At 55.2% G+C, this 15,427-nt stretch overlaps 3 protein-coding genes across 3 annotated transcripts in view; 1 reads left to right on the top strand and 2 right to left on the bottom strand.

The window, feature by feature from the left end:
• Positions 1–5,605, top strand: part of LOC119105300 (proteoglycan 4-like) — a 7,044-nt gene extending 1,439 nt beyond the window's left edge. Inside the window, exon 2 of the mRNA XM_037228767.1 lies at positions 5,593–5,605. Coding sequence (XP_037084662.1) covers positions 5,593–5,605 — 13 coding nt within the window. The remainder of the gene's footprint in view (positions 1–5,592) is intronic.
• On the bottom strand, positions 5,433–11,844 carry LOC119105882 (protein BANP). Its single transcript, XM_037229439.1, has 6 exons — positions 11,704–11,844; positions 11,107–11,254; positions 9,568–9,729; positions 8,931–9,107; positions 6,752–6,841; positions 5,433–6,212 (listed from the first exon to the last, which is right to left on the bottom strand). Exons 1-6 carry the CDS (start codon positions 11,730–11,732, stop codon positions 6,090–6,092), a joined length of 729 nt encoding a protein of 242 aa, XP_037085334.1. The 5' UTR covers positions 11,733–11,844; the 3' UTR covers positions 5,433–6,089.
• Positions 11,845–12,321: 477 nt separating this feature from the next.
• Positions 12,322–15,279, bottom strand: LOC119105301 (uncharacterized). Its single transcript, XM_037228768.1, has 6 exons — positions 15,244–15,279; positions 14,332–14,548; positions 13,921–14,054; positions 13,007–13,144; positions 12,514–12,595; positions 12,322–12,345 (listed from the first exon to the last, which is right to left on the bottom strand). Exons 2-6 carry the CDS (start codon positions 14,515–14,517, stop codon positions 12,322–12,324), a joined length of 564 nt encoding a protein of 187 aa, XP_037084663.1. The 5' UTR covers positions 14,518–14,548; positions 15,244–15,279.
• Between the last annotated feature and the right edge of the window lie 148 nt (positions 15,280–15,427).

Below are 15,427 nucleotides of genomic sequence, written 5' to 3' on the forward strand. Positions count from 1 at the left end.
GAGAAGTATATCGACAATGATAAGTAAGATTTTTCGTCATATCTTGTCACTTAATGTCAACATCTTGATTGGTATATGCTAACGGGCTTAGGTTAAAAACATCGCATATCATTCCTGCTCAACACAAGAAGCAAGCGTCTTTCTGAGTCTATTGCTGGTAAGAAAAACTACGTTAAAAAAACTGTAACATTGAGACCCGGTCTTCGGCTTGCTGCGTGCTCTTATCATGGCCATCGATCCCTTCACGAACATTCCACCCGGTTCAGGCCTTGCAGCTGCTGGGTAAACAGAACATCGTATGGCTGCTGGTCTGAGCTCGCCAACCTTCCGCGATGCCAGCTGGCATCCGAATGCTGTAGCTTATAGTCCCGGAGTTCGTGATTACCTTGTGACGTTCCTGTTTTTTAGGATCCCTTCACCGCCTTACTTCTTCGCAGGCGCAGGTCCAGGGTACGTATGGAATATTCGCTGCGGTCCACTGTCACAGGGCGTGAAACATTGCATGTGGGTGCCGTCCAGGGGCACCACTGCATTCAACAGGCGATGCCAACATGGTGGTGTGGTCAGTAAGGTGGGGTTTCACTTTGGTAGTGGCAGTAGTGTACCCAGGATTTACTCCATTTCGGGAACCAAATCCGCTTACGGCAGCCCCCAGCGGTTAACCCTCTCCAGTACAGGTGCGGCTGGTGTCAAGAATCCGTTCGAAAAAATCGTTACCTCCAGAACCGTTTGGCTGAAATTGAAACAACTTGGGAAGCGGAGTTCTGAACCGATCCGAAACGGTCCACTTGCAATCACACTGGATCCCATCAAAGCTCACTGATGACAAAACACTGGAACATGAATGCTTCTGACGCGATTAAAATGCTAACTAAAAACGAACAATATCTTCGGCGCCAGTTCGCCGTCACAGTGACCTTTGCCGCATGTCTCATATTTGAACTCCAAACCACAACACAGCCATTCTCTTCGTTCCAGCGACCGATTCACCTTGCATGACGTCATTTCAGCCTCAGACGGTGCATAAATATGTCACGCGATGTACTTTCCGGGAACTCCACCGCCTTTACGTAGCTGCGGTCTGTCAATGACCCGCACATGGGGGGGATGTTTCTCTATTCATGGCACTGGCGGACAGGCGGGTGCGGGGGGGGGGCGTGTCCGCCCACAGGTGTCCGGGTTCTGCCGGCACTGCCGGGTTCCAGTTTGCGGGCAAATGCCGTCATCATGGCGCCATTACGGCACCCGCAAGGGTTGCAGCGGCGGGTGCCTTATTCGGTGCGAACGCAGGCGTCAACGCCGAGCGAGACTGGAGGAGACAAAGGGTTGCAGGGGTAGAGGGCGTGCTGTTCTGTGCTTTCCGTGCAGCGCTGTTGACGTGGCGTTTGAGTTCACGAATGCTGGAGGGGTAAGGCCTCGTCCCTTCCCTCTGGTGCGGCCGCCTGTGGTTGGAAGCCTGATGGCAGTATAGATAACTGCAAGCAGATAATGCGCACTGGAAAAGAACAAAAGATAAACCTCGAGCAGGCTGCAGCTTTGCACGCCTCTCACGTACAAAAGTTGACAACACAATCAAAAGGCATCTCCAACGCCCTTTGATCGATATGCTGGATTTGGTTTGGTTATCTTAGACTTTTTGGGACTGGAAAGATCATCCACAGGATGAAGAGAATATATAGGTGAGTCACCATTGAGATCTAACCTCTCTGAGGGCTTGCTCATAGACAATCATTTCTCAGTTAGAGATGTACACAGTTCTTGACAAAAAACTACTCTGTACGCTGCAAATGTTATACAGTTTTACTTGCATATAACCTGCACCTACAGCCTGCAGCCTGCAACGATGCAGCCTGCAACAGTACTAGAATTGTTCAGCGCTTTAAATGACACCGCTAAGAACTCTTAGAATACGCCAAGTGGCCGTAATTTGGCTGTTTCACATTCGATGGGGGTGTAAACCATCTTTTCGGAATCACAATTGTGGGTTTGCTCCAAGGGAAACGGAACTGGAACGCTTTGGCTCGAGCGATTCGGTGAAATACGAAATGAAACGAGAAGCGACTACGACAGGTCAGTACGAGTTATGGCACCTGCACTGCAGTACTGCTTTAGAATGTCAGAGCTACTGTGCCGTAAACCAGACGAAACCCAGCAAAAGTCGGCAATATTCTCGCTATGGTATGTTTGGCTTGGCGCAACAAATGCACTGGAAATCACTCGCATCGTTTCAGAACAAAAACAGAACAATGGCAAGAATCTGGGCACATCCATCTCCTGCAGTGCACAGACAGGTGCCTGCGTCATAATAGTCCGGAACCAGTCACGAGCTAAAAGCAGATCTACTTTCATTTTGCATCCATCAGCGCTTAGTCATGACGGCTGAAGCCGAGCCTCACGAACCAGATTAGCACCCTGACGTGTGCACGGCTAGGAAGTAGCAACTCGCATGACAGCAGGCAGAGGCGAAACAAGCATCAGTGGCCTAAAACAGCCAAAAACCCATAAAACGGAGCATGGCGGCGAAACGAAAAAGCTAGACGCCTGCAGTCGACAGCGGCAAACAAGGATGATCAATGAGGCCATAACTCAAACGGCAACAATCGAGCGTGTCGATAGAGAAAAACAGCTGGGATGGAGGCCGCTGGTCAGAAGGGCACGCTCGCCAATGCAGTGCGGCATGTCTGGTGTGTGCGCCCAAAACAGCCAAAGATGACAACATCCAGCATGTCAGGGAGCGGGCTGGATAACGGGTATCGTGCCGAAGACGGGGACGGTCGGGGAGGTCCAGCTGGGCTCCCGGAGTGGCGGCTGGCTTAGCCGAGCATCAGAAGAAGCCGAAGCCGCGCGGCACGTGCAAACTTCGGAGAAGTCGCACGAGTACAGTGGAAAGCCATAGCCACCGCGGAGCGGTGAGCGAGGTGATATCGATCGCTTGCTTGGGGGGCACAGGGACAGCTCGTTGAAGGCAGTCGCAGACAGGGTAGAACGACTACCAGACACGAATATGGCGGGAGGATGGTTTTTATTTTGTTTAAGGTTTAGTCATTTCTATTTATTGCATAAAAATATATGATCAGCCAGATGATACACCACTATTTCTAATATACATACCTACCTCCTCGCTCTTTCTCTCTCTCTCTCTCTACCGACGTTTGGCCAAATTGAGGCCCAATGCAGACAACCACGTGTCACTTCAAACGTTTCTAACGTATGCTCGACTTCAGGGTGCGACCCATTGCCCCCTCTTTTAAGGGGGTGCCACTCTCGGGTCGCACCACGCAGGCTCGAACCAGAAGGTCCGAAGTATTGGGAAAGGCGTCAACGATGTGATCGCAAAAGAGCTACCGCTCACGATATCAAGGTTTGGCTTTCTAGCTTCTTCGCCGCGCGGCCACCATAGGCCGGTTCCTCCTGAGCACAATGCGATGGCCGACTAGGTCAGCGTCGATGTTACTTGCAGGGCGCGCTTAACCACACGACGACTTACCTCTTTTTTAGAAAACTGGGCGCAGGTCAGCCTTTAGAGCCAATCAACGCTCATTATCACGGACACCATGTGAGCACGCTCACCAACAGCGGGAGAGCACCGTCGCTTCCGCCCCAATTGCACGCGTCCCGTGATCAGCAGATTTTGCTGCCCAATGACCCATGGTAACTGGAATCCAATTGGTCTGTCTGAGTGCGCGCCTGACCCCTGACCCAGACTGCCTGACCTCTGGAACCGCTGTCGCTAGCAACCAATGCGGGCCGCCAGATCATCCAGACCATCAGGCCCAACACTTGGCGCGCAGCTCCTACGACGTTGCGCCTCACCCAATGTATTGCACCGAGTGTTCATAAATCAATACGTTTTTATAATAATTTGTTGCTAGTTATCTCGACGTATGCTTACACATCATCCTCGTCATCACGGTTAAGATAACGGATAAGAATCAGACCTTCCAGATAGTTTCCCAGTCTTATCGTGCGGCCGGCTGGAGCGCTGCCGCTACAGCCGTCCGCACCAGGCTTGCCCCACAGGGAGGCCCGAGCAGGGCCGCCGGCCGTCCCGACGACGCCAGCAATGCCGATAACCGTCCTGCGGCGGTGGAGTGCCCCCCTCCCCCCCCCCCGCCGCACTTGCCCCGGGTGACCTGTCGGTATCCGGGCCGGCGGCGCGCGCGTCCGACAGCCTTTTTGTGGGTCGGCGGCGGTTTTTCACCACTGTCTGCGGCGGCGCGCTCAAGGTCACCTGGGTGTCAGACGGCGGTCGACTGGCGCGCTTTTTGTGCCCAGCGCGCGCTTTTTGTCGGGCGGCGGCGCAGACGGCAAAAACGCCCCGGACAAGTTATAATTGGACGATTGGCTTTTTGGCGTCTGGAGCGGCGGCCGGTGGCGGCCTGGGCAGACGGTCGGCGAGACGCCGTCTAGACCGCCGGCGGCCGTCAGAGAGGAGGCGGGGTGTAGGGTGCGAGGTGCGGGGTGCCGCACGGTAATCGGCACCCTGTGGCCCGCGGGGTGCCGCGTCCGCTAACCGCCCGGCCCGTCCCGCCGGATGGATACACGCTCGAACTCTCGCTCCGAAGTGGCGCGGGGCTCAGTACCTGACCAGTTCAGCCGCAATGCCGGAGGCTCCGCTGAACTGTGACGTGCCTCGGAAATACAGAACGGGTCCGATTTTGTGGCAAAAGTTCACCTAGGATTCGGCTTTGATGGACTCACCCCAATTCCAATGATCTTCCGTTGAGATTTCTGAGTGGAACAAAGTCTGCGCAAAGGATCTAGCTCAGCATCATTCCATAAGCCAGCCTTCTCGCGCAATCCAAGGCCCGAGAACTCCAAGCACACTGCACGCCGCACCCTGACGTCCACGCTCCGCCGGGCGCCCCGAACCGTGCGATCGAAGAGGCATTGCCGGAGCTCTCATACCTTTTTTGAGGGGAAGGCTAGAACAAAAATGCCCAAGATTTTAATGCGGGCGGGCAGTGTGGGCGTTCTCCACCAAGGATCGGCCAAAGACCTTATCGTATCCTTGCTACTAACAGCCGGCTTTTGACCGGTTGCTGTACGCATCGCCTTCCGCGCTCCACCTCCTTTGCCCACAGTCGGGGCACCGCCGCTTCAGATCAGCCTCACGCGCGGCCGGCCGGAGCGGGCCAGTGGTGGCCGCACCACCATCGCCGGAGACCGCCGGATCCTTCTGAGGCCGAGCTAGGCCCGCCGGCCCGCCCGGGGGCCAGACCACTATCGCCAGAGACGGCTGGGTCTCTCTGAGGCCGAGCTAGGCCCGCCGGCCCGCCCAGGGGCCAAACGCGTCGGCGCCGCGCTCTTTCCACACCCCGACGCAGCTCATGCGTAAAGGATGCTGAAGATCTTGCTGCTTCTCATGTTGAGACATTTCTCCAGGCGCATTGTCGTGGACTGTGGCGGGATGGTGGCAAGATAGTCGGAAAGTGCTGGTGTCGATATATTTGGCGGCGCCACCGACTTTCCGCCGCGCCTGCTCAGCGACGCTACGCAAGAGAACGCCAACCACAGACGACAGGCACACAGCCAGGCGACACGAACTAGTCTAACATCCAGGCGCCGACGGACAAGACCCGCACCACTCAGGTACCGGCTGTAACCGGGGCTGGGTCGGGACAGGCGACTCCAGACACGGGATCGGGATCAGTAGCCAGTGACGACACCTTTCCAACGGGTTTTGATACGGATAAGCGGGCAGATGCGCGGCGATCGGCCCGAGCTGGCCGCTCTGGTGCGACTCATGTCCTGCTGGCTCGCGTCTGCCGCCGCGGCTTCCGGCACGCTCCGTCGCCATCTCCCCGAAGGCGGGATTTCACAGCGTCCCGCCACGTTCCCGCGAAGTCCGGACACGACTGACATCTGCAGGCCCCTGATAGCAATTCCCGGTTGGTCACCGTGCTTCAAAAACAGTCCCCGTGGCCCCAGACCAAGCGTGCGGATAACGCCCCAGGGCGGCGCGGTTGGACCGACCACTCGGCCGAGCGGAGAGGCCGCTCCAGCCGCCCCGTCCCCAGGCCCTGGTCCCTGCCGACGTCTCCCCCAGTCTCCGCTCCCACAGCCCCCTGCTGGTGTCTCGCAGCGCCTTAGTCGTTGACGCTGCTGAACACGAGCCGCTGCTGCTTGCCGTCCATTGGGTCCTCGCGTATGACGGCGCGGAACTGCCGACTGTTCGCCTGCAGCCGCTCGGTGTCGCCCCGCGCACTCGCCTGACGGTATAGGCGGCAGCACCGACGTAAGCACGGCGAGCGGCGGAAAAGACTGACCACGGTAGCGCACCGTCACTGGTACTTTGCGTGACGGTAATGCTCCGACTAACGATGGCAGCAAGTGGTAACACAAACACTGACACAATTTCATACGCTGACCGCACGGACATTTTGGCCAACTAGGAGCGATTCGGGACATTCCGATTGCTTGCCTGTTTAGCATCCGTGTGCCCTCCATGTTTATGTGATTGGGGCTTTACCAAACCTGGTTGCCAGGACAATACGGCGTGCTTGCCTGTCCTCTTGACAGGAGGAGCGGCACCACGGGAGTCAAACCCAGTACCTCCTGGCTTCTCAGGCGTACAACGTAACCACTACACTATCGGTACCCCGCCCTCCGCGCTCCATGCCATCTTCCGTACGCTGAGCGAAACAAACCACTGCATAGCAACACAGCGTCGTGTTTTAGATAAAAAGGTTACCATCCACAACAGGGGGAGCCCGTGGTCATGTACGACGGGTCGGCACGGCAGGCGTACCTCGTGCAGCGAGACGTTGTTGGAGGACAGGAGGTCAGAGCTGTCGCCGCCCAGCAGTCGGACAGAGCCGGCCATCGACGTCTGTATCACCTGACGCACACACACGGACACCGCTGGTCACGCACGTGCATAAGGTAGACACACCGGCGCATAGGGGAGACACACCGGTGCATGGGCAGACAGGCATGCGCACAGGGCAGACACACAGGTGGGGTGGACACTCACAGGTACACATGGTAGACACATAGGTATATGGGGTAGATACCCATGTGAATCAGGTAGACATACATATGTGTAGGGTAGGCACACATGTGCACAGGGTATACAAACATTCACACAGGGCAGATGAACAGGTGCACAGGGCGGATACACATCTTCACAGGGCAGACATGCAAGTGTACATAATAGACATGCATGTGTACATGGTGGATATACATGTACATAGGGTAAACACACAATTGCATGGGGCAAACATACAGGTACACATGGTAGAACACACATATACACAGGGTACAAATACCAGCACAAAAGGTAGACACAAAGGTACACAGGGCAGACACAGGTGCACAGGGGAAGCACAGGTACACAGTGTGAACACACATGTGCACAGGGGAGACACACAAGTGCACAGGATAGACAAACACATGCGTAACTTATAAGAACTGCTTGCCGCGCACAAACACAGAAGGCTAACATCCTGAGACGCGCAAGCACCACCTGCACACAGATAGACAGACACCAGGTTGATCCAAACACGCAGGCGCATTCGCAAACATTGCGAACACAAACGCCTGCATGCATTAGCAACAGCCCATCAGTACGGACATCAGGCAACTAGTCCATCAGTACAGAACAAAACATGCCTTTGAAGACCATTTCAGAGATAGCTCCCATTGGATACTACGCTAGATCCAAAACACAAACTTTCGCTTTCCATGTCCTTCGCGATTTGAGGGAGTCACACCTTCGGGGCACATTTAAAAAAGACATACTCCTGTGAAACTTCAGGACCAGTTACATCCAATAATTCCACTGGGTAATGCCACTGCAGCACAATCAAGACACAATAAGAACATGAATTCTAAGCATTTTACGGCCCAAAACACTGTCAACACTTCTAACAGCACTACACTTCTTTCCTTCCTTGACAGCATCAGAAAGCATCCCAAATCCACGATAACTGCAGTTGTCGCGACCGCCGTCGTCATGACAACGGCGGAATCTGCTGGGAGACGTGGTCGGGTGTTACGGGTTAGAGGTACCACTTTTTAGCTGTTTTAACCTGCACATTGCGGGTTTGTGTGAATGACGTCAGTATATATGAGCGTTTGTCATTGGCACAGCACTAGGCAAGGGCCAATTACCGTGAAGAAGATTGGTTGCAGCGCGTGTGCGTGTTTGAACCAGTGCGTCACTGCAGACCATGCGATGCTCCCTTCCCTAAAGTCACAGTGTGCTTCCAAAAGAATCACTCTAGTGAAGGCCGTAGGGGAGAAATCAAAGCCGTTGTATAATGTTTCGTTTAATTCGCGGGATAATAGTTTCAGTTTGCACATCTTCCCGTCTGAATTGTTTCAAACTTTCATATAATTAATTCCACTCACAGACTAGTGTGCTACAAACATTATAGAACACACCCACCGGAAACAGCAAGGCAAATCAAATGCATTACTTTTACAGTGACGAGCAAGGAGTCCAATGAGCTTTCTGCCGCAGGCGCGGCTACTCTAAATACAAATTGAGCTATTTGAAGGATTCGGAAAACTAGCATTACGAGTGAAATCGGACGCGTCTGATCTAGCAATAAGTGAAAAGTACGAAGGTGGCATACCCCCTTTAACACCCTGAAACCCTCATCACTTCCGTAAATTAGCACAGGGACTACAGGTAAGGCTCCAGCATCGGGTGGTTCAGTTTCGCAGGCTCACAGTCTAATCTCCTACGATAGGAGCACAGCTGCGGTATCCAAAATTGCCAAAAGATACCTGGTTGCTGTCCACAGCACCAGTAACCCAACCCGGGGCAGGATAACACCGATCAAACACGGCGCAGTCGATCAAACTAAGCTCCGCTCCCACCCAAATTGGCTCCGCAACGCGGCCACCTCCACTGCCTCAACAAAATCGCCGTCACTGCCTCAACACAACCACCAGCTCCCTGACGAGAGGCCGCGGCGTACCTTAACGCTGCTGAAGTCGGCCAGCTCCATGGTGTTGAGGTAGTCGGCGTGCTCGACCTCCACGACGTCGCCGACCGGCATCGTCTCCATCACCACCATACCGGCGTCGTCGGAGAACACGAGCCCCGGCGAGCCGGACTGCACCGCCGCCGCCGGCTCGTCCACGCACGTCCACCGCTGCACCGGCCCGGACACAGGGTCAGTGACCCGCCACCGGACGATGGTAAGAGGGATGGGGGGTTGGGGGAGGGGCACACGGCGCGATATGGCTTGTACAGCGTAGGCAGCGCAGGCCACTTTCTAACTCCTCCCATTGATGCCCTGGTTAATCTTTGAGACAAACGTCGCCCGGTCATAAAAAGTCATGCTCTTCGCGAAATGGACGCCATCATGACTTTGAAAATCTATTTAATGAGGCTTTAACACCTTCCAGATCCAGTCGTCCAGTCTTTGTTGGCCCCGTCCGTCTGTCTTTTTGCCTTCCTTTGGGCAAAAACCAGTGCCACATAGATGGCAGGAATTTCACAAAACCAACATCACACCACAAAACTGGAGAAGTAGTGATGCCGTTTACCAAACGAGGTAGCGGATGTGGTCACAAGCAGCACGCAATACTGCGCGACGTCGGGCTACACACCCTCGGTTGCTTGTTGACGTATTTGCCCATGCCGAGCGGTTTGCCACGCTGTTTGCGCTTCCACATGCTCCTGCACTTGGCGTCCAGGTTGTTCTTGATCCGCTGCCACTCCTTCTCCGTGACGTTATGATGCGTGACGAGATGACAGTAAATACCGTAAATCTGCCGGCATTGAGACGGAAGACGCAGCTGGGTAAAACGCTGCGGTAAAACGCGGCTGGTTATTTCCAGAATTTAAGTTACTGCCCACGGGAGATAATCCACAGTGTCCCAACACGCTTTCGGTCCACGCAGCAGTCCACAGCTCGCAGGTGCATGCACTCCGGGCGATTTCCACAGCATACCAGCGATTAAAGATTTTTGACCGAAAATCTGAAACTGAAGCTGGTGGATAATTATTTTTCACAGCCGGAGAATATGTAGCGAATAGTATTTCCGACCCGCACAAAGCAAACATACGCCGGCACACGCCGGCACCAATCCCCGATAAATAACATGAAGATTCTGCCCTTTTCACATAAAAACATGCGCGCTCTAAAGCATGTCCTGATATACAATGAATGCTTTAGCAGCCGAACTACACAATATGCCATCCCATAAGCTGCACTTGAGTTTTGCTAAATCAAATTTCAGTGACTCCTATAGCCACTGCCTGCCTGGCTCAGCAGAGGAGAATCCAAATGCCCACTCACCACGCACGCATAGCCCAGCTCACAATGCCCAAACCACAATGCAAAAACCACAGAACACGTTAACTAAGTGAGGTACAAATACACACAACACAAGTGCGGTCGCATACACACGCAGGCGCCGACACACACGCACACAACACAAGTACAGTGCGGTGAGACCCTCACACATAAGATGCTGAAAAACACAGACAGAGAGACAGCCAGAGGCAAAGATAAAGGGGCAGACGCCGGGACAGAGACAGAGAGCCAGACACAGCCAGAGGCAGCGACAGACAGAGACAGAGGCACATCCAGAGGCAGAGACAGAGACAGAGAAAGACACAGAGACACAGCCAGAGGCAGAGACAGAGACAGAGGGACAGATACAGAAACACAGCCAGAGGCAGAAGCACAAAGACAACGAGACAGAGACACAGTCAGAGGCACAGATATGGAGACAGAGACAGACAGAGACAGAGACACATCCAGAGGCAGAGACACAGAGACACATCCAGAGGCAGACGCACAGAGCCAGAGACAGAGATGCAGCCAGAGGCAGGGACAGAGACAGAGAGCCCGAGACAGAAACACAGCCAGAGGCGGAGACACAGAAAAGCGACAGAGACAGCCAGAGGCAGCGACAGACAGACAGAGACACATCCAGAGGCAGAGACAGAGACAGCCAGAGGCAGACATAGAGAGACAGAGACAGAGACAGAGACAGACACAGACACAGCCAAATACAGAGACACAGAAAAGCGACAGAGACACAGCCAGGGCAGAGGCAGAGACAGATACACAGCTGGGGGCACAGACCCAAATACAGAGAGACAGAGCGGCCGGCGGCGCCGCTGTGCCGGCCGCTCACCATGAGCGGGTCGAGCTGTTTCTTGCAGTGCCGGCCGCGGCCCGAGATGTTCGACTCCGCCAGCACCTCGCGCGGGAACAGGTGGTCCAGCAGCGTGACGGCCAGCTTCTCGGCCGACACGCAGTGCCGCGACAGCCGCGTCATCTCGCTGGAACGGGCGCCGCCGCTCAGCAGACGCTCGCGCCACAGCGGCGGCAGCGGTCACCGGGACGCGCCGCCGAGCGTCTCTACTGCGGCTCGATCCGCGCGGCCCGGTCTGCTGTCTAGTCCATAGGTTTACACAAATACGCTTCAGAAATATACATGCTGAGGCAGCAGGCCCAGTGTCCAGGCTGCGATCCGACGGGCGACGCTCGTCAAGGGCGCCTTCCAAGTCCGACACACGGCCCAAGGTGGTAATGCCAGCACAGACGCTCGTCAAGGGCGCCTCCCGAGTCCGACACACGGCCCCAGGGTGGTAACGCCAGCACAGCGCGCGCCTGACCAACAGCAACTCCCGCCGAAACGCCGCCCCCTGGCGCACGTCAGCCCCCCGGCGCAGCCGCGGTGCGCGCCGCCCGGCCGGCGCCGCGCGCGGGCGCCCCACGGCCGACTCACAGCGGGTGGATCTTGCAGCGGACGCGCATGTGCGGGTTGGCCGCGTCGCCCAGCCAAGAGCCGTCGGGGAAGTCGGACTCGCGGTTGAGCGCGATCACCGGCGCGTCGGCGCGGCGCGCGGCGCACACCAGCGAGACGGGCGCGTCGCCGTCGGCCTCCGCCTGCGACCTGGCGGCGGGGCAGGGGCGGCGTCAGAGCGACGCCACACGGGGGAGCGACCATCTGTGAACTGGAAATGGGGAAGGGGCGGTGTCAGGTCAGCAGACATGGGGCAGCGACCATCCCAGGACCTAGTAAAGTCGGGCCGGGGTCTGGCCAGCCGACACGGGACGGGCGGAGCTAGGTCTGTAACCGGCTGACCGCGCCAGCGTCAACGGACCGCGTCAGGTCAGCAGGTACGGATCAGGAGCGACCAGCCTGCGTCCCGTGCCCGAACCAACCGGCAAGGAGCGGCGTCGGGTCGACACACACGGACGAGCTGCAATCAGGAAACCACCACATTCGGCTCGAGCTCCACGCCTCGGCGAACGCTTCATCAGCTGCACTGCCCTCTACCACCTAATAACAAGATTGGATGCCTCGCGAACCCCCTCTCCCTGTCCATGTTCCCGCCGCCGCTCACAGCACGGCCGTTCCCAGACCCTGCGCAGCGTGCCGCGCGCTGCGCCCTGGGGTCGCGGCACGTCACCGCAGTGACTCCGACGGCGGTACGGCGCGGCCACGCCGGACCCAGTTCGGCTCGAGCGGCGCTGACCTGGTCTGAGCGTCACCGGCACCGCCGTCGGCGAGCTGCCGCTGCTGGCCGCACGCCGGCAGAGCCGCGTCCATCTTGTCCGAGAGGCTGGAGCACAGCTGGACCAGCGACTCCACCCTGGTCTGGATGTCCGGCAGACTGGCAGGCGGGACGGAAACGGCACATGTCACGGGGTATGCGAACGGACCTGCTTTGACATGGGAGACGAAGTAAAGTAAGTAAAGGTGGCGAGAGGAAGAGGAGAACACAGAGCAGAGAACGCCACTCGAGAATAACGCCACATAACAGGCTCGCGGTGCGGACCAATCACAATCCCAGTTCAGCACCCAAGACGACTTTGAGCGGACGCCCAGCTTAGTTTCCACTCACGGGAATTGCAGCCAGCATCCATAGCATTCAACACTTGCCTTAACAGCAGCAGCACTCGCTACATCAACAGCCACAGGCTGAGGACATAAACTTGTGTGCTGCAAGCACATGTCACGCGTACAACGTCGTGGCTCACCACTAGCGCGCGCGTCAGTGCGTGCCGGTCGGCTCGGCTCTCACCTGGAGCGTCGGCCAGTGTCGGCCTGCTCGGCGTCGGCGTCGGCGCCGCCAGACCGTCCGAGCACGGCGTCCAGCTTGTCGGCCATGCCCGAGCAGAGATGCGCCAGCGCGTCCACCTTGCTGTCCATCTCCAGCATCCTGACGATGGCGGCCGGGGTCATGCGATGAGAGTCACAGGAGGAGTGAGGTCACATGATGGGGGAGGTCATGGGAAGGGGTTACATGGAGAGAGATGTCATGAGGAGGTCAAAGGGGAGGTAGAGGAAGGTCATGGTGGAGATTACTTCAGTTCAGGATGGCAGAAAGAAGTCACAACAAGCTGAACATGAAGCTGGATGGCGGAGAGATGACAGAATGTCGGAGACACTACAAGGTGGCAACAGGAAGCCACAAAATGACAAAGAGGATTATGGGATGGCATACACATACCATGGGGTGGCGAAGGGAGGTCACCAGGCACAAAACCAACAGGATTGTGAAAAGGTCACAGGATAATGGAAAGTTTGATGGTGGAGAGGCCTCAGGATGGTAAAATGAGGTAGGAGGATGACAGTGAGGTCATCTCAAAAGGTTGAAAGGCAGAATGGTGGAATGATGCCACAGGACAGCACTGCATGGCAAAAGATCATGTGATATTAGAGAGCACACAGGGTTGTGAAGCAATGCCAACAGGAGACAGCTGAAGTCCCAGAATAAGAAAGTCACCAACAGACAGTGAGCTGATGGTCTGTCCAAAGTTTTTACCACAGAGAAACTGTGAAGAGTCAACATTCAAAGGGTTTCAACCCACAACCACAAATCCTGATATTGTAGCCCTGCTGCATGGACAAGGTGCCCAGTGGCTGCAATGTTGATTTATGCTGGGAGAGAGCAAAGTGTCTGTGGGTGATGTCAATGCCTGGATGGTCACGAACCGAGAGATGTAGCGTGTCTCCATCTCCTGCACCACCCGGCTCACAAACATCTCAAGCAGCAGCATCTCATTCTGGCCAATCACCAGACTTGGTCCTGACAGCAGCTTGTCCTCCCCAGCCTCTGAGTCAGCTACCTGATGGCACAGGGTAGACATGGGTACATTGGGTACTTCCCAACCCTCATCCAACAATATTCATCATCGTGGGTAGTGTCATCGGACATGGGGGTCAGCCCAAGTTCAAACCTATGCAGTGTGGTCACACAAATGGCTGGAACGCAGTCTGCATTGTCCGAATGAGTCATGTTGCTTACCAGTGAACTGTAAAACTTAAAAACTTAGCTTAGGTATGTGGCAGACGCATGGGTTGAGCTGTCCAAAACACATCAACAGTACCGCCAGCAGTCCTCACCGTGCTGTCATTATCCTGCACATCCTCAATGACAACAAAGCTTGCTGAAGGCGAGTCAGGCAGTATTTCTTGACCAGGGCAGGAATCTTCCGATGTGGTCTGATCCACACCCAGGTCCTCAGGAGGTGCACGCCCTGGGCATGAGTCCTCAGAATGGCATGACTTGTGACGTTTGTTGTGCAGCATCACCACTGGCTTGTGTTGTGTCCTGCAAGAGCTGCGTGGAAGCCCCAGAAGAATTGGTCAGGTGAGGCAATGTTTGGATGGACTGGTGGCAGGCAAAAATTACACATATTCATCAGAGCAATTGGCATAAGGCAGGTAAATTTAATGTTGAAAAGATCAGACAAAATCACAGGAAAATGAGAACCTAGAAGTCCACAGGGATGAGTGAATCTGAATGCAGTTGCTTTCACAAGATAAGCTCTGGCAATAGACAAGCTGGGATGAATATCATGCTGCTTCTAGGTACCTAGGTGGGCAAAAGTCTCTGCATGGGTGCAGACCAATACTCATGATGATGCATGAGGTGTTTCATGCAAGGCATAGATTGTCTTAAGCAAATAATTTTGACAGCAGCAGTGGCAACTGGAACTTTCAGGCACTTTGCTCAATGATATGGCACCCATAAATGATAACTATCATGTCTATCATGTCTATGTCTAACATGAAATATTTGATCGGTAGTGCGTCTGAATAAGCTGAAGAGTGCTACGAACATATATGCATACAAGAGGGGCGGAGATCGTCTGTTGAACTGCCCGTCAACTCCTCCTTCCTGGCTCGCGCTACCATTGACTAAATTGCCATGACCTTGCCAACCAATTCCTATATCTTAACCTTTTCATCAATCCACCACGGAAAAATCACATTTCAGAATATTACAGCTGTCCATCACCGCACTTCTCATACCCCACAGAACACGTGCGATGCCAGATATCGGGTCTAATCAGGCCAAGTTTTGTCGGTTACTGTTTGGCGAAAAACAGCAAAAACGCCGGAAGCTGTTATCTGTCTGTCTGCTGTCTGTTATCACACTACATATTTTGTTTGCAGCTGTCTGATATGACAGCACCTCGCTTTTTGACTACATCAT

This window comes from Pollicipes pollicipes, unplaced genomic scaffold (genome assembly GCF_011947565.3).
Source record: "Pollicipes pollicipes isolate AB1234 unplaced genomic scaffold, Ppol_2.1 Scaffold_6138;HRSCAF=7277_pilon_pilon_pilon, whole genome shotgun sequence".
Lineage (NCBI taxonomy): Eukaryota > Metazoa > Arthropoda > Thecostraca > Pollicipedomorpha > Pollicipedidae > Pollicipes > Pollicipes pollicipes.